The sequence below is a fragment of the Aspergillus foveolatus genome (genome assembly GCF_047715535.1).
Source record: "Aspergillus foveolatus strain CBS 279.81 unplaced genomic scaffold BDW70scaffold_16, whole genome shotgun sequence".
In the NCBI taxonomy this organism is placed as follows: domain Eukaryota; kingdom Fungi; phylum Ascomycota; class Eurotiomycetes; order Eurotiales; family Aspergillaceae; genus Aspergillus; species Aspergillus foveolatus.
This window is the reverse complement of record NW_027396080.1, coordinates 459,194-477,765: the sequence shown is the minus strand read 5'-3', so window position 1 is coordinate 477,765 and position 18,572 is coordinate 459,194. Positions and strand designations below refer to the sequence as shown.

Sequence of the window (18,572 nt, the reverse complement as noted above, 5' to 3'; positions counted from 1 at the left end):
CTTACAATTGTTCCTCGATATCCTCGCCTTATCCCTATTGCTGACCACGTCCATTGGTCGAATACCAGCCACGTCAAATTTTGGGAGTCTGCGGCGAATGATCGTGAACGCTACTCCCAAAACTGAAAATGAATGCTCGTTCGGTGTTTGTTGAACCTTCTCAATCAGCGGTACGAGTCCGGATTTCGAGAACTCAATGACCAGCCCAATTTCCCGGCCGTCACGCGGTCACGCACGGATCTGTCCAGAGTTCAAGGTCAGAGGTCAGAGGCCGGGGTTCGGGGTTGAGCCGCCGTCTGCAGACTTGGAGAGAGTCTTGGGAGTCCTAGCCTAGAGACGGCCTGGAGGCGGCCTGGAGAACGGAAGCTCAGTGGTCTGAGCTTATCTAAGCTCATCACCCACCCGAGTCAAGTCGTTCGTTCAACGCCAATCAGCGACGATCTGCCGTCTGGGATCGACCCTATGCAGATGACAGATGGGCCTTGCTCTTAGTAAAGGTGTATATTTTTAACCTCCAGGTCGAGTTGATCTTCACGTTTTCACCTCGATCGCTCGCTAATCGCGCTTGTACCAGGGCGTCGGATCGTCCGTTCCTGAAGATTGCTGTCATCGAGCAGATTTGCATCGTCGTACCAGATCGCGATGCAGTGCGGTTACGGCGATGCGCCCGGGGATCATGTAAGACTAAACCGATATAAAGTAGACTAGTGGATTGGGCGTCAAGTTTATTTGCCAGTCGTGTCCCGGAACCCTAACCAAGGTACGCAGGAAAGTAGAACAGGGCGCTGGCCTGGTGACTGATAGCCCGATGCAACCATGTCCGAATGCACAGACTACGGTGCACAGACAAGAGAACCTCCAACGTACTCCGTTCCCCAAAGACTGAGCCGGCGCGAAGCCGCGTCGACGCGTCAACGCTACCTACATAGTCTCCGATTCCTGTACGGTTCTCGTGGCCACCTACCTGTCGGAGGGAACGCTGGTTGCGCATGGCTGCTGGAGGATCGAAACGGGGAGTCGGTCACAGGTGGACGCCTAAGTGCCGGATCCTGGGCATCCACTCGACTTGGTGGAGGCGACTCCGGCCCATCAAGCATATGCATCAGCATGTGCCAAGGGTCAAGGCTTACCTTCCTGATTTGCAGGAGCTCAGAAGGAGACTCGAAATTGGGTGGTCTGTGTGCGGAATCGAATGAGGTGTGAACGGGTCTTTCAGCAGGGGGTCGAGGCTAAGACATCCATCCGTAAGAGTCTCATTGCCGGAACAGGGCACCCCGCAACAGATTTAGGAAACAGACCAACAGGGTCTAAGAAGCGCCAATACTGATTGGTCCAGAGTCCAAATCCGATTACGCGTTTAAGGGATGATGTGCCGTGTCAGAGTCCCACTTTTTGCCTAATTGCGTAGTGAACGAGCTGCCAGGACGGGCTTAGAAGAGAACCCTGTCCCTTGGAAGAGCTTTGATGTCCCCAGAGTCCCTTTGGGTATAGCGGGCGGCGGGCCTGAACCACCCAGCAAATAAGGGCGTGGAATCTTCGAAAAGCGGTCAAGCGTCAACATATCAGAGTTCCCTTCACAATGGTTGGCGGGTCTGGCATTTTCAGAAGAAATGTCAGAGTTGGACGGTTTTCGAGATGATAGCCATGACGATGGGGACGGCTGCACGGATTCGTACTTTTGACCTTGAAGTTGTTTTTCAACAAGCGCGCAAGGGGAGTTCGCTATAGAGCGGCTCTGATTGGATCTGGATATCTACAACCTGAGAAGAATCCGATAACGAGGACACTTGTGGTGACCGTTGAGTGTTGACTGCCCTCCATGCCGAGGTCGGAGGCGAACCAGCAACTGTAATCCGGTGAATTCTGTAATCCTGTGAATCTTGTGAATCGGACTTTGTACAAGGGAATTCTCCTTGTCGGCACATTCCGCTGAGTTTCCCGCGGGGTCCACTCGGTGAGTACGTGGTCGGCGGGTCGATTTTAGGTGCTTGCACAATGGCTCTTGGCCTGCTTAGCCTGAAGTCTAAGAGGAGTCGTGGATGAAGAGTTGAAGACTGAAGCGTGAAGAATCCATCCACGAGTCCTATTCGAGGTCACGTTGGCGGTCGACCCGCTTGAGTCTGGCAGTTTTGGAGGCGACACGCACCTGCCACTTTCAGCATGTGGAACTTGCGAGCCTTCGTCGTTGCTTTTGTGCCACAGTGCCAGCCACGCGGTCTGGCGCTTTTATGGTCCAGTTGATCGCTTTCCAAGGAACCGGTTCAGCCCAAACTTTAGCCTGAGGAAAAGGAAGCACCAGTCCGTGATACATCACTCTGACCAGCATGGTGACAAGCCTCAAGGCATGGGCGGGGCCTATCATCCATGGCTTCTGCCTCGTTCTCGGGGCCCCTGTCGCTCACCTCGCGGGGAGCGGTTATCGTCGAATCAGCGACGCCAAATTCCTGTGATCATCGCGGGAATGGCAGAACCAGATTGCCAGATAGCCCTTGGCGGTTGATGCTTGGAGCCGTGCCTAACGCACAAAGAATCGCTGTAAAGATGCCCGGGAGCTTGCTGGCATCGTTGTGAAGACCGCCTGCTCTCAAAACCGTCGATGGTCATGATGGTCATGGCTTTAGTCAAGGGCGCTAGTCTCTACGAAGCGGAGTATTCTATATGAACTACCAGCTTTCGAATTGCGCCGTGGTCACTGATGGATATCGTTCCAGCAGTCCATCCTCCAACAGTACAACAAGCCTCGAAGATCACTGTCTATCCTCGAGTTAAGGTTAAGATCTCGATCGTGCCAGCGATCCGCAGAGAACATCCGTCAGCATGCGCCTTCTTTAAACACGCGACATCAATGTCAGAAGAGGCGGTTGACGTGCAAACCACCAGGAGCACAGAAAGAACGGATTACAGTCCTACGGTGGCAGGATGGCGGTCCCTTATCCGGCGCTCCCGGATCCCCAGCTGGGGAGCAAAGCCGGCTTTTTCTGCGTCCTGCAGTTAGGCACCAATAGCGATTTAATTCTGACAAGCGCGGGATGTCTCGTTTCACTCCAAGTGGAGAGGATATTACTCCGTAACTGTGATTCTCTGACATGCACGTCCGGTTAGTTGATGCTTTGCCGCTAACCCATAACAGCGCGTCTTGTGGCCGCTGACGTCGGTGGTGGAGGCCAAGTCCAGTCAACCCAACTCCACGAAAGAAGAATAGAAGTCGACATCGCACGCAGGCGGAAACCGGCTTCTAAACGCGCTGTCGAGGGTAGGAAGCCAGGGTGGAAGGTTCACGCATGAGCGACCGTTGAGAAGCTGCACTTCGGGTGTCACAGTTACTGCTTAGAGAGCACTGAGAGTATTGCCCACCTTCGATGACGGAGAACTTCTCCGCAATTTGCCTTGAAGTGATCTCGGTCATATGAGCGTTTTGATCTCGGGACGAGCTTCCTGGACTTCATCTTCAGCAACTCCTGAGCGAGCGAATTGTTCTGTGCCTTCCTTGCGTAAGTGCGACTCCGGTCGCCTTCAAGTTGCCGATAATGTAGTGTCCATGTGGGGTGATGCTATGACGGGAAACCTGCCAACCCCGGTGATTCGGGGAGAGGGAGTGATGCTATTCGACTGCGTAGAGTACTTCGAGTATTAGTGAGATCTCTGCAGATTGATGCGACGGGGCACTTAGCCCGGCAGTGTCGTCATTCTGCAGAGCGACCTGGTCGACTGGCTCTCATTATCCCACCGTTTATGATCTTATGCAGTGCTAGCCTGCGATGGCCTCAAGAGCCATTATCCGTCCTGCTCTGCAGCGTCGCTAATATATTAGTGTCCTGCCTTGCTGTTGTCAGGTATATTCGACCATATATTACATATAGTAAAAAACTCCCAGTCAGTAGACCGCCTCTCCATCGGCTTGAGCCGTCGGCCCCGTCGTGCTTTCTGGCCATTCATGTCTCTGATGACGAGTCATCGTGGTAAGGATTGTTCCTGGGTACGAAGTCGTCCCCTCTCGATAATTCATTGATTAGGTCATAGAGTCATAGAGGATCATAGAGGTCATAATACGACTACAGAGAAATATTTGTAATCACCAATGCTTGATTCGACTGAAAAGCCTTCAGAGACCACAAAAGGCACAAAAGGCACTGATCACTCTGCAGACCGTCCACTGCCGAGTACAGCGTCCAGTCTCCCGCGCCGGCGTGGAAGTCGTGCCCCGCCACCAAGTCGAGTTGGACATTTTATTATCATAATTGCATATTTGCAATGGATGAAGCACGGTGGACAGGGCTCAAGGCAAACCCTGGTTGATGCATCCATCTCAGCTGGGGCTTGGCATGGCTGCTGCTTTCTGACAAATTACACAGAACAACCAATTTTTCCTCTGGAGGAGACACGGCACAGACGGTATCCAGTGGCCCACCCCAGAGCCCAACCTACCCACACTCCCACGCTCGCACGCTCTCACAGTCAACCGCACTGTTTCCCGCATATGGACTTAGCAGCCAATGTAGCCAAAGTTCATTATGTTGCTCAGATCGAGACGTGAAATAGTCTCTTGAAATAGTCTCAACCTTACCGTCCCATGCCTGCCTGGAAAGGGCAGGTTGTGGCAGCCTGGGAAATTGTCTGGGTGTAGTGCCGTCCCTGGATCCCACCTTGTTCGCTTCTTGTGGGCTTCTTGTGCTCTGTTTGCTCTCGTGCAAACCCACTGCTCAAGCTCAGGTTGATTTCGCCAGCCATCATCGTGTTATCATGCAGAGGTATGCCATGAACCTCGGGTTCGGATTTTCTGAGCCCTCCACTAGACTCCTGGGCGGTAGGTACAAGGCTCCGATCCCGGAGTTTCAGTGGTTTCCCAGGTTCCCTCATCCTTGCCCCTGCTTCACGTCGCATACTGTTTTCTTTTTCTTTCTTTTATTTATTATTTTATTTTATTTTAATTTTTTTTTTATCGCTGACCTGCCTCTTTGTCTGCATCCCACTGGTGGAGTTACCATACCTAATCACAATAATGCACATAAGGTACAATAATGTAGATACGAGTAGATGCTATGCGCTATATTTGTACTGTGTACTGTGTATTGTATGTATTTTGTGTGTAGTGGTGCTAATGCTCAGGACTGGGACTAATGACTATAGAATGAACCCATGGTTCTGATCCTCACTAAGATTTAGCAGCGGTGGAGTGAAGAAATAATCCACGCAATTATTATGGAAAAGGAAAAAGAAGAAACAGAAACGGGGCTAGGGTCCCCGAGGCACTGGTTCGCCATTGGACTCTCCTTTTTTGCCCGCTAGAGTTCTCTGAATTTTGGGATTTATTATTATTGCCTTGCTTGAAGGGGACTGGCGCCGTTTCGAAGCCTAAGCGGGCCAAAGTAACGATCTGCAACCGTCCCCCGACGGGACGTCGTCAGTGGCACTACTGGCGCGGTAGACTGCTGAACGCCAGGGCTTTCCTTCGTCCCTGCGATCCTGTATTTGTTCATAAGCTTCGTCGATCGCCCTTCCCCAGACGCAACTCGCCTTCTCCTTCTCTCATTCAGATCCTCGTTTTTCTTACTCCTCTGAACACAACAGCTGCACCTGCGCGCATCCTCTTCCTCCTCCGTTTGCGCGGATCATTGCAGCTCCAATTGTCCCGGCTCGTCTCTTCTCTTGTCTCTGCTCTCGATCAGCTCCCTGGCTCACCTGGTTCCCCTGGTCCCCTTCGATTCGTGTCGGTCGACCGTCCCTCCCTTGATCATCGCTCCAACGGCCGTGTTGCGAGTATCACCACCCCGCGAGAACATCAACACGATCTTTCAGCACTCTTTCAAAACGACTATCCTCAATGACGATGGTTATTGAAAACCAGAACCGCCAGTATGGCGGCGGAATGGGGTTTGACAGTGTTTACCAGCATCCGCACCACAGTCAACCACCGCAGTTCTCAGATCCTTGGGCCACCGCCCATTCCTCGTCTCACTCGACGCCCCCCGTCTATCCAGCTTCCGTGGGCATCAAGCAGGACGAGACCAGCCGTCCTTCGCACATTCCTCTGCCATACTCCGTTTCTGTTTCGGCTCCTTCGATCGTGGCCGGCAGCAACTACTCGTCCGCGTCCACGTCTGCGAGCTATCCGGCCCCCGACATGATGGGCCTTCCCCATGAGATCCCCCGGACCTCGTTCGACCATGCTCCTGCCTACACTACAGCTCCCTCGATCAGCAGCTTTGCGCCAGCCAGCTATGCGCCCATCAGTTACGCTTCTCCAGTTCACCAGGACAACCGCAGGATATCCCATGCGTAAGAACACCACAACGATCTTCACCGAGTTTATGCTTACCGTTCTTTTTTTCTAGTGATGCTTCCCGCGTTGCTTCATCTCAACCCACTTCAGGCCCGACATTTGGGGACGCGTTGGATGCCAGTCGCGGAATGGTGGCTCTCAGCCAGGATCTGACTCCCCGAAATATCTATGGGCCTCGGGGCTCTCGAGGCTCGGGCGATTCCTACGGGTTTCCCCTAGCACACTCGGCCGGTTCGTCTATTTCATCCGCAGGCTCTTACCCATACTACAGCGCGTCTGTCGCGTCGGTAGAGTCGTCCGTCACCGATTACAGCTCAACAACTTCAGAGTCTTACGAGAATGGCCATTTGTCACGCACACTCCCACGCCCGTCGACTCTCCTCACCGGCAGTGCTCCTCCGGGCCCTCAATCGATGATGAGCCAGTTCAGTTCGAAAATGCCGTCCAACACCCAGAAGAAGCACAAGTGCAAGGTGTGTGACAAGCGGTTTACCCGGCCATCCTCTTTACAGACCCATATGTACAGTCACACTGGCGAGAAGCGTAAGTCCCCTGACAAACTAGTACGTTTTCCGTTTTGTGATACTAATAGATTGAAATACAGCATTCGCTTGTGACGTGGAAGGCTGTGGTCGACACTTTTCCGTTGTTTCTAACCTCCGTCGCCACAAGAAGGTCCACAAGGGCGGGAAGGAGGGAGGTTCAGGCGATGACGAAGAGTAATCGTTTCAATCGACCTGCCCTATCCTGAATACCCTGGCCACTAAACCTTCGCCTGGAGTGAAGGACTGTGTACGATTCGGCTTTCGAATTCTCCACACACATCACACAGTGGCACCATTCTTTCTTCCCGATTGGGTCACGATCCATTGTACAACAGCCTAATATTCCTTCCGCTACTTTCTTCTTTCTGTCTCGGCCTTGCTGGCAGAGAATTGATACCCTGAAACCTTTTTTTCATTTTCTGTGCCCTCGACTTGTTTCTCATGATCCGGCAAAACAAGGTTGAGGAACAGGATGGATACCCCCGTGATGCTCTTCAATTTTCTTTTTCTTTTTTTTCACACCAAAGTTATGACCATAGAGGTAACCGGCTTTTCCTATCGGAGGTCCAATTTCCGCTTCTCATTTTTCATTTCGTTTCTCTCGCTAGACTAGGGTGTTTGGTTATGGTCATTTTGTGTGGCTTGGGTTCCTTTTCTGATACCAATGGGTTGCGTCAATCGTCTTGCGTTTCCGTGACATGGATTTCTTTTCGTTCGTTCGTTCGGGTGCCTGGTTCATCACCATGATGGGTGCATCTGCGACTCCGATTCTACTTTGCTTTCATGCCGTCTTTTGGCTCTCAAAATGCCTGATGGGGGCGTTCCATCGCAGGATACGCTGGGTATGGGAACAAAGCCGGGAACACAGCGATCTCTGAGTATCGCCGTGTTTCGTTTGGGATATGGACACGATTGTGTCACGTACTGTCGCTACTACTACGATATTATCTAATCTAGACGTGCGAGCAGGGCATAATAATATGGAATTGACTGGCCGCACAGCTGCTCCCAGTCAGTCTGATTTGTACATAGATGCGCAACAATATATTCTGTCTGGAACACTGATACCTGTTTATCCATAGACATCTGTACTGGTCACCTTCAATGCTGGTGTTGGCCTTCTCGACGCCGTTTCCCGTGTACGACAGTCATATAACGTTCGTACTTGGCCTGGTGAGCCCCTTTGTGATATCTGAAATTGCGGTCACCCAAGAAAATCCTGCACCAACTGTATGAGGTCGAGACTCTATTTCGGCATCTACCTCTATCTCAAAATCCATGCCTTATGTGCTGAAAGGATAGTGTCGGCAGCCTCGCTGGTTGTTCTCTTAGCTTCCCGCCTTTTTCCGCCCCGGCGCCGCAAAAAAATCCACTTCCACTTCACGTCCACCTTCTCACACGCTTGAGTTCCTCGTTGCCAAGATTCTCTTTCCATTCCTTGGACTACCTGGCCGGAATGTCGTCAGACCAGAATTCATTACCTTGAGTGTCTAACAGATAATGGCTGATGAACATCGCCCACTCAAGCGCGTTCGGCAAGCTTGTGAACCATGCCGGTTGGTGCTCTCATTGTTATGTCGCGTCGATCATGCGGCTTATGATGAAGATGATGGATGACGGTAGTGACGATGAAATAGGCGAAAAAAGTCGCGGTGTCCAGGCGAGAAACCAGTATGCTCCTTTTGCGAGCGGCTGGGTCAGCAATGTGTTTATGCACCGGGCGATTGGCTTGAATTGCCTGCCGTTGATATTGTATGCCTCCAATCTGCCTATGTCGAAATGCGTCTGGCCGAGACTGATGATTACTACTCGGTAGGCTAAACGACTATCAAGCGTTGAGGACAAGCTGGAGGAGCTAGCTCGGAATCTCAAGTACATTCTCTCCAACCTGCAGTTGCGATAGATCGCTTCCAGTTAGTTATCAGCTTGTTCTGACTCGTCACTAGACCGCACTCCACGCCAGCTGAAGTCTCTGTCACGCACTCAGCGCTCGAACAGCACAAGCTGCCAAATCTCCAGCAAGATGATCTCTCTACCGTTGCGCATCTGTTCCTGACATGCTGCAACTATCAGCCTCTCCCGCTCTTCCATCCAGATAGCTTCGTTGAGACCCTGGAGAGTCGCGATCCGGAGCTGATTCTCGCAATCCACGCTATCAGTCTTCGGTTCGGGCGTAGTCCGGATGGTAGCGACTTGCGTCCTTATATCACGGACTGTGCGCGTCGAGCGAGGACCCTTGTGATGGAGCGCATTGGTCGAGGGCCTCTGGAGCTGTCGACTTTGCAGACGCTTTGTCTTCTGGCATTGTTTGATTTTACCGGTACCGGCCCCTGATGTGTTCCTCCCTCTACTCAGAGACCATGCGTGTTGACGTGTTAAAGCTGGTGATACGGTTCAGGCTGGGTTGCATCTCAATATGGCGACGTATCTGGCGCAGAGTGTTAATACTGCGGGGGAAACCCTAGGAGCATTACATTCGGATCCGGATGAGAAGCGGAGGTGTCTTTGGAGTATTTACTTCCTCCAGAGCCTCCAAGGGGATGGGGTGCAGGCGGCGCGACTTATTGCGGGTGTCCGTACGCCCTTCAATACCGGCTCGGGATTCTCTCCTACCTTTACCTTGAACCCCGGTCCCGAGACTGGGCTACCTCTTTCGGCAAAGGAGGATCTCGATCTCATCTCCTATGCAGTCCAAGCGGGCGAAGTATGGTCTATGGCAATGGCATACGCGGCTAGCCGTGTCGAACCAGATGCACCGGCACCATGGTCACCACAATCTGACTATTCGATCGTAACTTACCGCCATATGGAGTTTGACAGTCAGGTGCCTCTGAAATATCGGTATGATGCCAATAGATTCCATGAACACCGCCTGCATGAGCTGAATCAGCGGCGCGAGTTCTGGGGTCCGTGGTTGTTCACGCAGTTCCTTTACCTGGCAATCCCCTGCCTTCTGAACCACCCATTTCTGCTATCGCGGAGACTGCGTAGCTTCCGGCACACCATGCCGCAGTCCTTTATCCGACAGTCGTTCGAGACCATTACAAACAACGCCGCGTGGATCCTACACTTGATTGACCTAATCGAGCACAAAGGGTTCGAAGTCTGCGACCCAACACTTGCCCATTGCGTCCTTATAGTAGCGACTATTCATCTCCAACATAGCTTCGTTGATGACCCAAGTTTTAGGGAGAAGGCGCGGAGAGGATTCACCAAATGTGTCCGGTTCCTCCATCCGTTGGCGCAGCGATGGCCACACGTCCAGAATATGGTAGGCTATGCATCCAACAAGCGGCACATATCTGTTTTGATTGTTCTGTTAGCGCCCATATGGAGAGGCGGTGTAAGCTAACTGGGCATTTTCTGGGCATTCTAGATTGACCGACTTACACGGCTTCGAGAAAACGTTTCCGCCGGTGACCCCCAAGCCTCCCATTCCCGGCAAGCATGGACCACCAATGCCCAACTTCTTTGGGAGCTGCTGGTCTACGACCGTGCAAGCCGCTCACCCCAAGCGAGTCAACTTTTCGGAGCGACTCTCTCAGACGCCTCCTCTCGGCAGACCGCACGCATGACTCCAGATCCCAACTTCCCCCTTGTAGGATCCGCAGGAATTACGGGCCACAAAACGGTCGCCAAAGAAATCTATACACATCCTCCAGAGACTGTCACAACACCACCCGCAGTTCAAGCGGAGCCGCTCGCAGCAGCCGTGCCGTCTATAGATCTTGACCCGTTCAATATGATTTCGGACCCCACGCTGGAAGGAATCACGGACCATATGTTTTTGGAACCAGAAAGCTACGGCCGAGCCATTGAGGATTGGTGGGAAGGAGACGGCTTGATTTAGTGGCTTAGTCGTTGCTCCGCGCTAGCTCGTCGCCATTCATTTGCACAGCAAGACCGTCGGAAGGCCCAAGCCTCAACCAACATTTCCAGAGGTGACAGATTTTTGAAAAGAAAATGAAGAGAACAAATTCCCAGCAGCGACCTTTATACGTGGCAAGGCGCAGCCCGGCTCATGTTGGAAAAATTCCTGGTGTTAGTTCCGCTGGCGCGAGCGCAGCGGCAACCTCAGTCTTTGTAATGTCTACCTCGCTTCCGAATCTGGGTTCGTCTCCAAACCAGCAACAGAACGTTGGAAATTGGAAAGAAAGGAACGGAGATCAGTGCGTCTGAAGTTTGATTTGAGCTCCATCAAACTACATGAAAACGGCGCGTTTGCTGGGATTCTGCAGCGCTGCCGCGTTTCTCGTGCAACCGAGATCAAACCAACAAGGTTTGAATAAGCGCCGTCGATATTGCAGTGCCATGCAGGTCCATGAGGATGGCCGAAACGTTGGATCCACGTTAGATCGGTTTCCCCAGTCTCCACTGATCTCGTTCGTGGGATGATGAGATAAACTCTCTCTACTATCCGGGTGTCTGGCTTCTTATATAAAGGACCCTGGACCTTTTAGTTCTTGTCAGACCTGAACAATATCAATGCACTGCATCAAATACACATCTACCATTAAGCACAGGTAGGGAAGGAACAGGGGACAGTACTTAGGCTTCGAATCCAAGCCTCTTGACGGGTTTTTTCAAACATCTCTATCTCAATATATTTTTGCATACCAGATCACCGTTGTTCTGAAGCAGTTGGTGACATCTTGATCAACAGCATTGCCTATCTTTCTCAACCCTAGAAGCTTCAGAATCCAACAGAGTCAACCATGAGTTGGGCAACATCCACCCTCGTTCAATTCCTTTGCATCACTGCCGTTACCGCATTACCTGCCCGGTTCGACTTTTACTCATCTTTCTATCCAAACCTGGTCAAAGATTTTCTCCAAAACACCCAATTAGCCGGTTGTGTTCTCCCCAGCACAACAACTCTCTCTTCATCTTCGCTCTCCGCGCCATCCAGCGGTCTGTCTCTCAAGGCTATCACTCTCGGACGCGGAACCCAAAACTATACCTGCGCCGGAAACACGGCAGCCACAACGCCAGAAGCAACCGGCGCAACAGCGACTCTCTTTGATACATCTTGTCTCGTGGCCGCCGACGTGAACGCCGATAGACAGCCAATCCTTCACTTCCTTCCAGATAGCCTCAAGACCGTCCCCCTCGGCAACTTGGATCTGTTCGCTAGCCTTCTATCGCACTCATCCGGCCAAAGCATTGCTGTCGGGAAGCATTATTTCACGGCCGACGGAACCCCGTTCTTTGATCTGCGTGGTTCAGAAAGGTACAGTTCAGGCTGGATCGCCGCCAAGAAGGAAGACGAAGAGGATGCACCGGCAAAGCCAGGGTATGGAGTTACGGGAGATGTGGCTTGGTTAAAGCTAACGGCGGTTGAGGGGAGTCTCAGTGTGAGTGTTTCTACCTTCTCTTTCCCTTCTCCGTTTTCTCCGTGCTTTGGTGAACTAACAGTTTTTGAAGGAGGTATACCGCATCCACACAGCTGGCGGATCGGCGCCTGCTACCTGCGAGGATATGCCTGAGGAGTTTACGGTGGACTACGCGGCAGAGTACTGGTTCTATGGATGACGCTGAATGAGAAACGGTCTGAAATGGGTGGCTTCTTTTCGCAATTTTGTCCTCTGACTGGAAGTCTGGGCGGCTTTCTGGCACATTTTCCAGATACCTTTTATGCCATATTCGTGGTGTCCTATGCTTTCTAAGGGAGACAGCTGAATCGCAGTCTTGTGTAGAATTAAGTTTGAGCGTGACAATATATTGAAATAACATTATATACGGGGAATGGTCGCGAATGTCTTGAACAGGACGTGCCGCCATTTTTCAGCTTTCTAGAACCGCGCCTCGTAAGGCGCAAGCTAAGATAACCTCATAGCGGCAAATGTACACGCCTTTGTGTCATGTACAGTTGAGTGAGGTACACCGGGACATTGCTCCTTTCTCTAATTGCAGGACCTGTCCTACTCAGCAATGTAGGTATGACAGCTGCTCAGTCCTCCTTTTTGTCCTCTTTCTTTTGTCACGAGATGCCTAGGTACTCCTTCCGAATCCTCGCTATCCACTGTTCGTCTACCGCATCTACTTTGTTCATTCTGCTTTCCTGCGCCTTGATGTAGAAGAACTCGTGCCCTCGATGACACACACTGAACTTGAACTCCCCCTCACACAGCTTCTGATAACAAGCCCCGTTGAAGTTCGTATTGACACAGTCACGACACCACCACATACCCTCGCCGTATTCCCAGACTTGACCACAGACACCGTCGCAGCGCACTTTCCCACCAATCCTCGCCAGCATTTGGACACAGACCTCCGTATTCTTGTTGTCGCCGAGAGGCACAAACACAGACAGTAGCCGTTGAAACGCGAATGCATCGTTTTCCGCGTCCTCATCGCACAGCAGATCAAGCGCCTGCTGCACCGTCTCCCGCACGATCTGCTTGGCCTGGATATGGTCCCCCTGACCATACCAGTACCGAGCGAGGTATATCTGGGGCCCTACGAATGAGGCCGTTTCGGAGATACTGTCGGGGACCAGCGAGGATATTTTCTGAAGGTACAGGGATGGATTATCTGCGCGCTCTGCCATGTCGACATAGATTGGACCAAGTTTGCTGATTAGCTGTGGGAGGAGACGGTACTTATTCCCTCTTGGGAGGTCTTGTTGGATTGCTTGCTCCCACTGCTTGATCGCTTCCGCGCGTCGGTTGGGAATCCCATAGAGCGCTTCTCCGTATGCGCAACGGACGTGGCATAGTTGGGCGTATTGTTCCGTGTAGTTGAGACGAGCAATCGAGATCTCGTACATAGTGTCGAGCAGGTCGATTCGCTCAGTTTTTTGGATGAGCTTCGAAAGGAAGGAATGAAAGTATGGACGCTCTGCGAACACTTCCACCATCTCGCCTAGATTGTTCACTTCCGTAGAGTGATCACGAATGACTTCCAGTATGTCCACAATGTCCTCCCAACAGCCCTGCTTGGAGTACATCTGCATGATCTCAAAGACACGATAGTAGTCGGTGAAATCAAAAGTCAGTGCACGCCGACAGACGGCCACCGTCTGATTGTATAGCTTGTTCTTCCAGTATAGCACTCCCAGCGTGTTTAGCATCTTGGCGAGCTCCATGCGGTTGAAAGCACCCTTTGTCCATTCTTGGTCATATTCAAGGTGACTCGCCGTGGATTCGAGCAGGTCGATTCCCTCTGCCGGGTCAATGATTTCGGCGAGCAGTGTACTTGCTCTGAAATCATTCGAGTCGAGGGCAAGAGCGTGGCGAGCTCGAGACTCGGCTTCTGCTCTGTACTTGAAGTACTGGGAGAGGGTACCTAGCTGAACGTGCCAAAGGGAGCTTCGCTTCTTCACGTCCTCACCTAGTACGCCAGCACACCAGCTCTCGACTTCGTAAATCTCTTCTAACATTGGTGTGTATGTCACGTCTGGGACATGGTCATTTCCTTTGATCTAGGACTGTTAGTTATATCCTACCATGCCACCGAAGGCGAGCATACCTTATTCACAAATGCCAATATAAAAAGGAATGCATCCCGCGTGAAGGGCCTGAAATGTGGTTGCTGCAGCAGACGATAAGCCATCCACTCTGCTCCTGGTCTCATCAGATGATCCTCATCCGATACTATCTTTGCTAGCCACTGCTGAGAGCCTTCATCCTTGATGTCTGCGATGACGGCGGAGTCTGCGAGCCACCTTGCAACTTGCCGTACGCTCTCGTCTCTTTCGAGCAAATCATGCCGGACACGCCACCGTATTGAAGGACTGGTGATGAACTCGTCGTTCTTGAGGAGAACGTCCAGTGACTTACCTTCTGTGAACAGCATCACCAGTTCTGATCCAACTTTTGCCAAGGCAGAGTCATCTGCCAGCGCCAGATCAACTGCCGACAGATGTTGCACGAGATATGAATGGGCGTACGGCAGCAGCAAGCTACGTTGCGGATATGACGGACCGTTTAGCACACGTAGACACGCCAACGCCATGAGGGTTTGGCCGGTGTGTTGATCATCGCAACGGAGGGCGCCTTTATTACGACGCCGCTGCTTTTGCTCTAAATATGCGTCCAGATTCAGACGCTTGTATACTTCAGGTGGGCACACAGTGCGCAAGAAATGCTGCACCATAGCGCTCTCTTCGGGACTTATCCCGTGGTCTTGAAAATTGTCACCGTCCTCCTGTATTCGAGAGCTGTGGTATCCCTTCCGGATCAATTCTTCGATATCCGTCGACCTGAAGTCGACTCTTCCGATGCGATCAACTTCAAAAATCCGGTACTTGCTCTTTATTTTGTCCTCTAAAGGCAGGAGAGAGGGCTGACCTCTCCGGAGATCCAGAGCAGCACTCAATTGCGAAGGAGTAAGACGTTCAGCTCCATACACTATCCAGCGCACAATTTCATTGACTTCTGCGATCTCACTTTCTGTCAACTGATCATTCAAGTGCCTTATCTCTTCCAATATTTGCTCCGATCTTTCACGACCCGCAGAGTCTAGAGCCCTCTCGATGTCTGCGACATATTCGCATTGTTGGATCGTGTCTAACGCCGTGTCGATGGTAAGATAATCGCCTTTGGCTTGCTCCGCCAGTCGCTCCTGGATTCGTCTTCGGAGACAAGTAACCTCTTTACGGCGTGTGCCAATCCTCAACGCTGGCATATCGTCCATTCGATGACTGATATACTGCTGCACGTCGCCAGCGTTCCGCTGCTCAATTGTCATCCGGTCAAATTTGATGCCTTTTTGCTGCGCTAGCTGATCAAAGCAGCGAGAATCTCCAGTCACAAGGACCCTTGTTTCTCGACCATATACGAATTTTGATGCCCGTGCCAGGAAACGAATCATGCCCTCGCCAACAGCGTCACCCAGACCATCGATGACGATATAAAAGGTGACGTCCATATGCGCTAGATCCTCGTTCCAGAAAAGCAGGTGCTTCGAGATATCTCGTGGGTCGATCTCGCCCATCCGTTCGCATATACCTGCCACCGATTTTAAATACCGTCTTTCTGCCTGCGCAAATTGCCAGACGAGGCTCTTTGCTACAGATTCCAAGTTCGTCGCTTTTTTCAACTCGTCGCGCGAGTCTCCTTCGACAAAATAGAATGCCGTTGAGATCCTTTTCGTTCTTGCACCGGCGGCTCGCTGCTGCTTCAGCCGTGATATAATTGTCGATGCCAGATAGCTCTTTCCAGACCCTTCTTTGCCTTCTATCGCTAGAATTGGCGCACCCTCTCCAGAGAACCAAGCTCTATAGAGCGGTTCCTCAAACACCCACTCCCCCGTCCCTTTAATCCGACGTCGCATGTAATTCCTGTGGATCGTCGCCCACGACGCCTCCGGATCCTGCGTCCGCTCGTCCATCTTCGATGCGTCAAACCCAAGAGTTCTTAACAGCAACCGATTCATGCTAGCCGTGTCCTTCTCCCTCGTCAACGTATCAACCAGCCCCTGCGTAACAGCCAATGCCGCCTGGCTCGCCTCCGCCGCCTCCGCAGCAAGCGCCAAAGTTTGCGCCCCAACGAGCCGATTCTCCTTATCAACTAATCGCTGCATCTGATCCAACAGATCAGCAACCATATCCTCCTGCATGAAAAAGATCTTCGTAAAGGCAAGAAGTCTCGTCCGTTTCGATCGCAGCCGGACCGTCCGCGAACATATCTCCACGAATAGCAGTAAATGCTGCGCCGATACCCGGCTAAGATTCGTGTCCATACCGGCGCGGATATGGTACTCTAACCGCTCAAGATACTCAGCGCATTGGGAGAGCAAGTTCGCTAGCTCTTCAAAGATCGCTTGGTAGCCTTGCCATGCTGAGATCATGAAGCTGAGGGCGTTGAAGCAGAGCTCTGTCGGACCGAATACCTACATCACCACACCAGGTCCTATGTTAATCCATTATTGTGACCGAACGGCATGGCGCTCTATGATAGACTCGAGACTCACCTGTGACGCAGCACCAGCTGCCACACCTCCGACTGTCTGGACGACACTCAGCGTCCGATTAAACGCCGTTCGCACGCGTTCTTTTCTCTCGCTTCCTTCCGCAGCCTTCTTCTGCACGCTGTCGAGTTGCGCTAAGACTTCCTTTATACTAAGCGGCTGAATCTGGCTCTCGTCGCCGCCTGCGAGCTCCAGTACCCGCACGTAGACTTGCGTCCAGATCGTCGTCAGCTCCTCGTTTATGGTTGCATCTGTGCCCGGGGGAGCGGGCATCTTGTCGGCGCCCTGAGAGCTGCTGTTAATATGGTGAATTAGTGATGCTTAAGGGGAGGATGTCCAGAGTAAAATTTGCTCTGGGGATATACAAGCTACGTAATCGTGCATTGAATTGCGTCTTAAGGAGAGCTGAGGAGCTGAGCTGTCCACTGCGTGGGGTCATGTTCGCACATCAATTGCCCTATTTGGACAGGGATGAAGCCACGATCGGAGATCGTCGGTTCATCGTATTGGGAACTGGTTAGTAATGTCGTGCGGTGGGAACCTGCTCAGTGTATTCCGTCGTCATGGTGGAACTACTGCGGTTATTTACTGAGAAGGAAACAACCCCTTGATAGATACAGAGAACAGACGACCGGCTTGACCATGAGTCGTCACGGCGTACGGGCAAGTCATGCAGCGGCCTGCTGCTTTGGGTCTTCCTCAAACTGAACTGAAGTTTCCGCATGACTCTGTGGAGTTCTCAGGCAATTGAGGGACCGCATCTAAAAAGGTGGCCCTCAAGACAATAGCAGGAATAAAGCTTGCAATTCATAGTTTTCATATGGGTCTTGACGTACAGGCTGTGCATCGATTCGCCTTGACACGGTTTACGAAGCCAGGCATGCTTTAGTGATTCTGTTTAAAACTTTGAATGGGAAGTGTCGACCGTGTATGTTCATCAAGTACGCCGTAACGCTGAGATTGCGTAGCCATGCCGGCCCTAAGAGCATTCGGTTAAAGAATTGACAGGCAGCCGTGGGTAGACTGGGAAACATTTTCCATGACTCGTTCCAGTTGTCTTGGGCGTGGAAGGCGGTTGGTATGTGGTAAGGGCTCCGCCTAAGAAATGAGCGCAGAAAGCTAGGGTTTCTAACACTCCTCCGGCTTCGCCAGGAGTGCGCGCTCATCACCGCAATCAGGGCTGCTCGCGGCGTCAGAGACACCTATCAAGCACCCGGCCTAGGTGCTCCTTACAATTGCTGCATATTTTCTCCAATCCGTCAAGGCCTCAGGCCTCGCATATCAAAGGATAAGCGTGCCGTGCAATATAGCAAGATTGTGGCAGTGCTCGGAGCTAGCTATCCAATGGCGTGGGACCGATTCGCCACAACCACAGAAGCCCTGCCACATCAGCAAATTCCAGCTGTTGACTGTCATCGGAGCCTCCGATACCAAGCTCAGATGGCCGTCATCAATAATTGTCCGACGCGCTTACCTTCGCCTCGCTAGCGGCTGTTCCAAGAGACCGGGCCCTTGTTGACGTGTTCCTACTGAGTCAGAGCAGGGATGTTAGACGCGAGATGGATTACTCGGAGAGTCCGAAGATGGCTCTCCATTGCATTCATCTTCGGACTCTTCATTGCATTTGGTTAAGTCTTTAGTGGCGTAGACTGCAGGAGCTGCACCCTTCAGCCCAGGAAGAACCTCTATTGTATGTCTGAGTAAGCTGAGGACAGGTCAGGAATTTGGTGTCTCAAATTTACCAGGCTGCATGCCGCTTCATTGTCACTCGACTCGAGGTAATCGTAAGACAGTGTCTGATATAAACCAATTGTTAAGACAGCACTCGGTTAGCT

At 51.9% G+C, this 18,572-nt stretch overlaps 4 protein-coding genes across 4 annotated transcripts; 3 read left to right on the top strand and 1 right to left on the bottom strand.

Annotated features, from left to right (window-relative positions):
* The first annotated feature begins 5,494 nt into the window (after positions 1–5,494).
* Positions 5,495–7,082, top strand: BDW70DRAFT_29479 (C2H2-type zinc finger protein). The gene is made up of 2 exons (XM_073743703.1): positions 5,495–6,276; positions 6,333–7,082. Exons 1-2 carry the CDS (start codon positions 5,822–5,824, stop codon positions 6,895–6,897), a joined length of 1,020 nt encoding a protein of 339 aa, XP_073597349.1. The 5' UTR covers positions 5,495–5,821; the 3' UTR covers positions 6,898–7,082.
* Positions 7,083–8,325: 1,243 nt separating this feature from the next.
* BDW70DRAFT_166964 (uncharacterized protein) lies at positions 8,326–10,898 on the top strand (the record flags this gene model as incomplete). The annotated part of the gene is made up of 6 exons (XM_073742126.1): positions 8,326–8,381; positions 8,463–8,577; positions 8,642–8,697; positions 8,772–9,145; positions 9,207–10,096; positions 10,202–10,898. 6 exons carry the CDS (start codon positions 8,326–8,328, stop codon positions 10,673–10,675), a joined length of 1,965 nt encoding a protein of 654 aa, XP_073597348.1. The 3' UTR covers positions 10,676–10,898.
* A 642-nt stretch (positions 10,899–11,540) lies between these two features.
* On the top strand, positions 11,541–12,437 carry BDW70DRAFT_166958 (DUF3455 domain-containing protein; the record flags this gene model as incomplete). Its single annotated transcript, XM_073742125.1, has 2 exons — positions 11,541–12,179; positions 12,250–12,437. 2 exons carry the CDS (start codon positions 11,541–11,543, stop codon positions 12,355–12,357), a joined length of 747 nt encoding a protein of 248 aa, XP_073597347.1. The 3' UTR covers positions 12,358–12,437.
* A 368-nt stretch (positions 12,438–12,805) lies between these two features.
* BDW70DRAFT_158857 (uncharacterized protein) lies at positions 12,806–17,010 on the bottom strand (the record flags this gene model as incomplete). The annotated part of the gene is made up of 3 exons (XM_073740595.1): positions 12,806–14,248; positions 14,296–16,659; positions 16,741–17,010. 3 exons carry the CDS (start codon positions 17,008–17,010, stop codon positions 12,806–12,808), a joined length of 4,077 nt encoding a protein of 1,358 aa, XP_073597346.1.
* Positions 17,011–18,572: the final 1,562 nt, after the last annotated feature.

Bases quoted from the DNA above. Each gene is read 5' to 3' on its own strand.
- BDW70DRAFT_29479 (XM_073743703.1), top strand. From the start codon at position 5,822: ATGACGATGGTTATTGAAAACCAGAACCGCCAGTATGGCGGCGGAATG. The intron at 6,277-6,332 runs GTAAGAACACCA...CTTTTTTTCTAG, and splicing joins AACCGCAGGATATCCCATGC to TGATGCTTCCCGCGTTGCTT.